At 40.1% G+C, this 7876-nt stretch overlaps 1 protein-coding gene across 7 annotated transcripts in view; it reads left to right on the forward strand.

Moving 5' to 3' along the window:
* The window catches only part of LOC100119221 (multiple ankyrin repeats single KH domain), a 490846-nt gene extending 483856 nt beyond the window's left edge, over positions 1-6990 (forward strand). For all 7 annotated transcript variants that reach the window (XM_031930209.2, XM_031930213.2, XM_031930215.2 and 4 more), the window contains one exon: positions 6589-6990. In XM_031930209.2, the coding sequence (XP_031786069.1) occupies positions 6589-6609 (21 nt within the window). In that variant the 3' untranslated portion in view covers positions 6610-6990. The remainder of the gene's footprint in view (positions 1-6588) is intronic.
* Positions 6991-7876: the final 886 nt, after the last annotated feature.

Genomic DNA, 7876 nt, shown 5'->3' on the forward strand with positions numbered 1-7876 from the left:
GCTGTCTTGGCACTCCTAATATGTGTTAACTGATTATTTTCTACATTGAGGCCGATTGACGCACGAGCCTGGTCGTCCTTCTTAGTCCACTCTTCAGTAGTTGTAGATGGTGCTTTATTTTTGATGACTGTCCACGTTCCTTCTTTAATCATCAGGAGTTCCATTTTGTAACTCCATACTGGGTAATTTTCGCCGTTGAGCTTCTCTACGGCGAACCGGAAACCCGCAGTGTCTGACATTTTTCTATTGTTTATATATTTAACACACTTGACGTAATAACTGTCCTGAGAGTTTTTTTCTGTCGATTCACTTGCACTTTTCACTAGCACTAGGCTCTGGGCCCTTAACCTGTTAAAATTTATTTATTGAATCTTGAAGTTTATTTATTCAATAATAATACAGAGCAAAATTACTAGGCTATATGAAAGATACAATGTATAAGTGTTTGAATATGAAACAATAATATCGAGGAACTATAGACTATTTTGTGCTGATGGATTTCTCGTACTGACTGGCTCCGCCGGTCCGGCCGCATTCGAACCCTCAGGCCCTATCATAAAATCCTAGGTCAGTTTGTCCTTCTTGAGGGTAGATGACGGTGGTGGGGGCGTATAGCCGATACTGCACATAGCAGATACTGCGCGGATATCGTTGAATTCCAAAACTTTTATTCCCCTTTCCGTTGTAGAGGAATGTAGCTTGGGTTAAGAAGCTCTAGCGCTCCTCGGACCGATGCAGAGGAACGTAGGTCACGGAGTTGAGCTCTCACTCCCCTGCCCGATGCAAAGAAACGTAGGAGTTAGGGTTGAGTACCTTTAAGTTCTCCCTAGACTGATGCTGAGAAACATAGGTGAACTGAATTGAGCCCAGACTCCCTTACCCGATGCAGAGGAACGTAGGTGTCCGGGTTGAGTCTGTCCAGAGGATGACCGGACGATGCTGCAGGAAGCAGACGGTTGAATGATGCAGAATAAAGAAGACGTGTTTGATCTTGAACCTTTAATCACTTTGGTGGATTAGGGATGTATGGAAATGTCAAACTTCAAAGGAGAAGCAAACTAAGCTAATCAACGGGCCCTACAGAAGTATATTTTAACGATGGCGCCCGTGGGGATCCGGTGTCCGAGGGCCACTTACACAGAGCTTACTCTGCTCACGCCATATAATAAAACACACACACACACACATATACATACACAAACAGCCGTACGGATATTTTCCAAAAACACTATTTTTCGACTAAAAATGAATAAAAACATTTCTAATATGTTTTTACACAAATATATCCTGATTCGCCTATAGGGACTCGCGATAAAATATCAAAGCCGCAAAACCTCGTAATACGCCGAGAAGAAGCATATTAAGCACACTACGCATTTGTATACGGTATAGACCGGCGGCATTGCACAGAGAGGCACACCGCACCTGACAACGAACGTTCGTCCTGTCTCTTTCCGCTACACAGTAGTCTTAAACGGCGAAAATTTGGACAAAATTCATGAGCGACTCGTAGAATAGTGTAATGTAGAGGTACTTAGGATAGACATTTATTACAAATTATTTAAGAAGAGAAATAAATCTTTAATTTAGTTTTTTGGTGAGGTTTGTAGTTGCTATAGAATCCAAGTTAAAAATGGCTGTAACTTGAATCTTATAGCACCTAGAAACCACATTTTTTTTTTACATGGCATTTGGAACTCGAAAGTTCATCGCCTCTACGCAAGCCTTCCATGCTGCTCTATCTTGTGTCAACCCCACCCAAGATGCACCTCTCCGATCGACACCCACCCGTCCTATTTCTACTAGATCCGCTTTTACGTTGTCCTCCCATCTACGTCTAGGTCTACCTAGAGGTCGCGTTACCATCGGCCTGCCCTTCATGACACGCGCTGCCGTACGGTCGTCTCCCATTCTCGCTACGTGCCCTGTCCATCCCAATCTGCGCGATTTTATTATGCTGTTAATATTTGGTGACGCGTACAGATTGTGTAACTCATCATTGTGTAGTCTCCTCCATTCCCCGGTTTCCTCATCTTTCTTCGGCCCGTATATTTTTCGCAAGATTTTATTTTCATATACCCTAAAACGGTTGTCCGCCTGCTTAGTGAGAGCCCACTTTTCGCACCCGTACAGAACCACCGGCAGTATTATTGTCCTGTATATTCTTATTTTAACGTTTTTAGACAACAGCCTCGACTTAAGTAAAATACTCACGGCGTAGAAGCAAGCATTACCCGAATGGAGTCTCTTATTTATTTCGACATTAATCTCGTTTCTATCATTTATGGTCGTACCCAGATACCTGAATTCGCTAACCTTTTCAAAAGTAAAATTCCCAACTCTGAGATCTTCCTCCCCTCTGCAGATGCCTAGCTTATCCACAATCATGTACTTTGTTTTTGATTCACTCACATCTAACCCTGTATACTCCACCGCTTTTATGAGGATTTCCGCGTTTCTTGCTACCGTTTCCCTACAATCCCCCAGTATATCCAAATCATCTGCGTTGTTCCATTAAGCGTTGCGCCCATCTGGCTAACCTGCATTTTTCTAACGGCATACTCTAACGTTAAGTTGAACAGCACCGTAGAGAGCCCATCCCCTTGTTTTAAACCATCGCGTATCATGAAGGGTTCTGATACATTACCGCCTACTCGGACCTTTCCCGTGCTTCCGTTCAGACATATTTGAATTAATCTCACGAGTTTTTTTGGTACACCGAGACGTACTAGAATTTAATACATTTTGCTTCGCTTAATAGAGTCATACGCTTTTTTAAAATCTATAAATAGTTGGTGTATGGTTTCGCAAAATTCCCACTTTTTCTCTAACAACTGTCTTATGGTAAACATTTGATCGCTCGTCGATCTGTTGCGCCGAAATCCGCACTGATAATCTCCTACTATATCTTCCGCGAATGGAGTGAGTCTAGCTTGTATTACGTTTGACAGAACTTTGTAGCACGTTGCTAAAAGTGAAATACCCCTATAGTTATTGCAGTCTGTCTTATCCCCCTTTTTAAAAATCGGTATAATGATAGATTGCTTCGAATTTTCGGGTATTGTTTCATTTTTCCAGATGGCACATACTAGTTTATAGATTTTGAAAGTGAGCTCGACGCCCCCATATTTGAGTAACTCAGCTGGTATAGAGTCATTTCCCGCGGCTTTGTTGTTTTTTAGTTTTTTAATCGCGGCCTCTACTTCTTGGTAGCTCGGTTCCTCCACGTGGGGTTCAGCAGTGTGAATTTCGTCCCCTAATTCTTCGCTATTTTCGTGCACGTTTAATAATTTATCGAAATAATTTTTCCACAGCGACAGTAATTCGTTGTCATTTGTTACGATGTCCCCGTTTTCGTCCTTCATCAATTGCGCTCTACTCCTAAAATCCTTTCTGATGGCGTTAATCCCTCTGTACATTTCGCGGGGGTTATTTTCCTTACTGTTAGTTTCTATTCTCCTAATAAGATTCTTTTGATACTCCCGCTTCTTATTTCTCTAGATCGCGCTCGTCTGTTTCCTTACGTTAGAATACTCTTCTACGGTCCTATCGCTTTTATTTTGTAAGCTATCTAATTTAGCCTTTTTGCGCCTTTCAAACCAGAGTTCGCACTCTTCGTCAAACCATGGTTTGCTCTTTGGCTTTTTATTTTTACCCAGTACTTTGTTCGCGGCCTCTTTTACCGTTTTTTCGATGTCCCCCCATAAGCTATTCGGTTCGTCATTCCCCTCCGGCGATGTGTTTGCTTCTTCAAGTACCTGAAACCTGTTATTAATTTCTATCTGGTACCTAATTCGCTCTGTTCTATCTCGTAGTTTCTCAATATCGAAGCTTTCTACCTTGTTTGCTCGCTTACTATTTTGATTCGCTACTAGTCTAGCTCTTAATTTGGCTACTACTAGGAAGTGGTCCGAGTCGCTATCTGCCCCTTTGTAAGCCCTTACGTCAAGAACATTAGTATGACGTCTTTTTTCAATGAGGAAATGATCAATTTGGTTCTGTGTGGCCCCGTCCGGCGATGTCCACGTTGCCTTGTGTATGTTCTTGTACTTAAAACAAGTAGTTTTGATTATAAGATCTTTTGCCGCCGCGAAATTTATGACCCTAATACCGTTATCATTGCTGACTTCGTGCAGGCTTTCCTTACCTATAGTTGTCCTAAACATTTCCTCCCTACCTATTTTAGCATTGAAATCGCCTAATACTATTCTTGTGTCGTAAGACGCGAACTGGTCGATTACCTGCTCTAAAGTTTCGTAATAGAGATCCTTAGCTTCTTCTTCTTTGTCCTCCGTAGGACAGTGTACATTAATAAATACATATCTATACCATTCACCTTCGATAATGATGTACGAGAGCCTATCATTGACGGATTTGAAACTTTTAACCGAATGTATGATGCTTTTGCTTACGAGAAATCCGGTGCCTAGAGATCCCCCACTCCCAGCCCCATACAGGTACGTGAAGTTACGCGATGCTAGTACTCCGCCATCAGGCCACCGCGATTCCTGTATTGCTACCAAATCTAGATTGTACCTATCAGCTTCCTTTACGAGTTCTTTAAACGCACCTGCTCTGTATAGACTGCGAACATTCCAAGTTCCGACCCTTAAGTCCCTTTTGGTTCGGATTTGATCTTTTTGAGCCATGATGTTATGTTAAACCCGCGCGCTTCGGATCCTGTTCCGATCGCAGGTGAGTCCACCGTTCTAGAGGTGATAACCCCCATACCTCTCTAGAACTAAGTATGAGAGCTTTCCGACTTTGACGAGGACAGTGTCAATTCGTCGTCAGACACACTACGGTTTCATTCTCGCATCCTAACGCCCCCCTGCAAGGCAGCGCGCCTTCGCTGGCATCGTTACCGCGTAAGACCAGGTGACGAATCATTCTACACATCCCTTTCGGGGCAGTTATCATCGCACCCGCATCCTCCTCGGCAGCAGGATTTTTGCCCATTTTTGTAATGTGTGATGAAAGAGATAGATTGAGAGATAAGAGATAATGTGAAGTGTTTTTGTTGTTGTGGTGCTTGCGTAGTGTTTCTAGATGAATGCGTTCGACAGTGTGGGCTCATCACACCCACGCCTGTTCCTATCGGCTGTCCGCGGCTGCTTATTCAATTTATTCGCAGCTAACCTCTTTCTCAGGGGCTGTTCCTCTATTCGCAACCTAAGGACGCGCTGTATAGTGGTGATAGGCACCCACCCGTCCGATCTGGACGACAACGCCCAAGACCCGCTTAGGGTAGCGGCATTGTAACAGCCTAGAAACCACATAAAAAAACAAAATTAAAGGTTGATTTCTTTGCTTTGATAATTTGCAATAAATTTCTGTACTTAATTCCTTTACAGTAACGTTTAATAAGAAATAAGATAAAAAATAAAAAAAAAAACATGATTTTTGGCACATTTTTAAGGTATTTTTTAAGGTATACTAGGTAGCTAGTCAAAACAAAATTTACTTTTTATTTCTTAAATAATGATGTAACATTTATATTAAGCGATTCTATTTATCATAATTACAAATAAAAGGTTTCAGACAGAAGCTGTCTTGTCTCAATTTTTTGAGGTTAAGTATACATTTTTGAACTCTTATTTGTTCATTACTATGCTCACAGGCTTTGAATCATTTTTTACAAGCACTTTAATTATTTATTAATTGTTTAACTAACGTTCTGCAAAATTTGAGCGAATCCTGAACCGACAGTTTTATACAATCAAGAGTTAAAGCAAAATGTGCGAAACCTTAAATGTTTATAACTTTTGTCTCAGGCTCCAAAGCTTTACCAAATTTTAACTTAGTCTTTATTATAGCAAAATTTACTTATACGCCAAATTTTATCATTTTCGGAATCGACAATCTTTTACTGGTAGTACCTTTTTAAAGGACTTTGTATACCGGCGGAAGACTTTTGTCGTTATTTTTTCATGAAAGTAAATCATAATCATGAATGAACCTGTCGCCAATGTCGTCTGCTGGATTCGGTCGCGCGACATACTAGCACGCAAGATTCGAACATCTTGATGCGCTACTGAATTTTGTCCCAATTTTTGTCGTTTCAGAATACTGTGTGCCATCACCAAGAGCTAGTTGACGTGGATAAATCCCCTACTGGGTGATGCGTGGCATCCTCGTGGCCGCGCGTTTAAAGACAGTCTACCCCGTTACAGAATAAAAAATGAATTGAAAGAAAGAAACAAATTTACACTTTCCGATTTTTGCCTTTTAAAATAGGTTCAATTTTAAAGTTGTATAATTTAGCACTTTAATTATTTGTAAACAAAAGAATATGAAAGAAAAACCATGTTTTTTTACAGATTTCTTTAAAATAAATATTGCAAGTATAAACACAAGCTTTAATCATATCAGTCAATCGCGAAGCTCGAACATTAACGCATCATATATGTATAATATGTGCAAAGCGTTTTAAATAACTTGTGGCAACACGTGGCAAGCCACAGCCGAGTCATCAGGTCGAGCGTGTCACGCTAGTTTTTAACTTTATTATATTTATACCTTCTCTATTCTATTTATTAAGTTGCTTAATAAATTCATTTCACATTTTTGTATGTTTTGTGATTTCAGGGAAGCCGCTTTGGAAGCTAGATAAGTTATGTTAACTGTTAAAAAACCGAAAAAACTTCGACGGATTAAATAAAGTTTGTCATTTCTAGAGCCAATTGTGCAATTTTTGGACAGTTATTTCGTATAACTATGGATTCCTTATTATAAACATTTTTCACAAATGTCTGTCACAGCTCCAAATTTGAGTACGAAACCTCATATTTTTTCCTAGCACTGGAAATTGTTTTTAACAGAAATATCTGCAGAAATGTTTGACAGTTTTAATGGATAAGAGAATCTGTAGGAAAGATTAATTCATACACCAAAATATAAAAATATCACCTGTATCAGATAAACGAAAATGTTATTTTTTGTTAACTAAGTTATTTTATTGTAATAAAATATAATCAACAAAGAAAAAAAGACAATGTTTTTTTGGAATTAATATTCATATATATTTTGGTCAAGACTTTTTGGATTCAAGTATCCCCACTCGATTAGAGCCTCCCGTATTTAGGTAGGAGTGAATTTATCTGCCGAGATTGAGTAAAGTAAATCGTTTTTAAAACAAAAACTGTGTTTGTTTCTACATTCGCATGTAAATAAAATGCAGAGGCTCCTGATTAATGGGGATTGCCCATGGGGGCTTTTCACGCAGAGGCCTCACTCTAGCTACTACTCAACGCTTCATTTTATCATAACTTATTGCAGATGCGGAAGCCACCTTGCAATGAGCGCTGCATTGCACTCAATGCCGGTGTCATGAGCAACTGATGGTGCATTCGCATCGGTTTGCGGCAGTCTAAAAGTAGGCTGCATTGTGACCTTGGCAAGACTTCGCTTGCTTGAGTTTTGTTAAAATCTTATCGGTTGCTAAATTTTGAAGAGCAAGCTGTGCTCAACGAGGCTCTGTTAACTAGTAGTTCATGGTCAGCAACTTCTCTTGTCTAACTGATTTTCAGGCGACAATAATTGATCAGTCTCTTCGGGCAAAAGCTCGCCTCTAGCCTTCGAGACCGATTGATCATTACTATCGCCGTTTTTTTGTTAAAAATAATACCTGATTATGCAGTCGTGCGCGATACGGTGACGGGACATCATAGTGAACGCAGATATTCGCTTTAAATTCTTTCGCGAAAATAATTGTGCGTTCGATATTTCCGTACTTGGTATTTGATTCTAAAATTGTTTTTGTTCGGCTGATTTCCTATACGATTCAAACGTAGGTAAGGTGAGCCATCGGCGCCTTAAGCCCGTCGCCAAAACCACGAGTTTAAAAACCTTAATAAATTAATAAAATAGACAATTT

The sequence above is a fragment of the Nasonia vitripennis genome (genome assembly GCF_009193385.2).
Source record: "Nasonia vitripennis strain AsymCx chromosome 4 unlocalized genomic scaffold, Nvit_psr_1.1 chr4_random0010, whole genome shotgun sequence".
Classification (NCBI taxonomy): domain Eukaryota; kingdom Metazoa; phylum Arthropoda; class Insecta; order Hymenoptera; family Pteromalidae; genus Nasonia; species Nasonia vitripennis.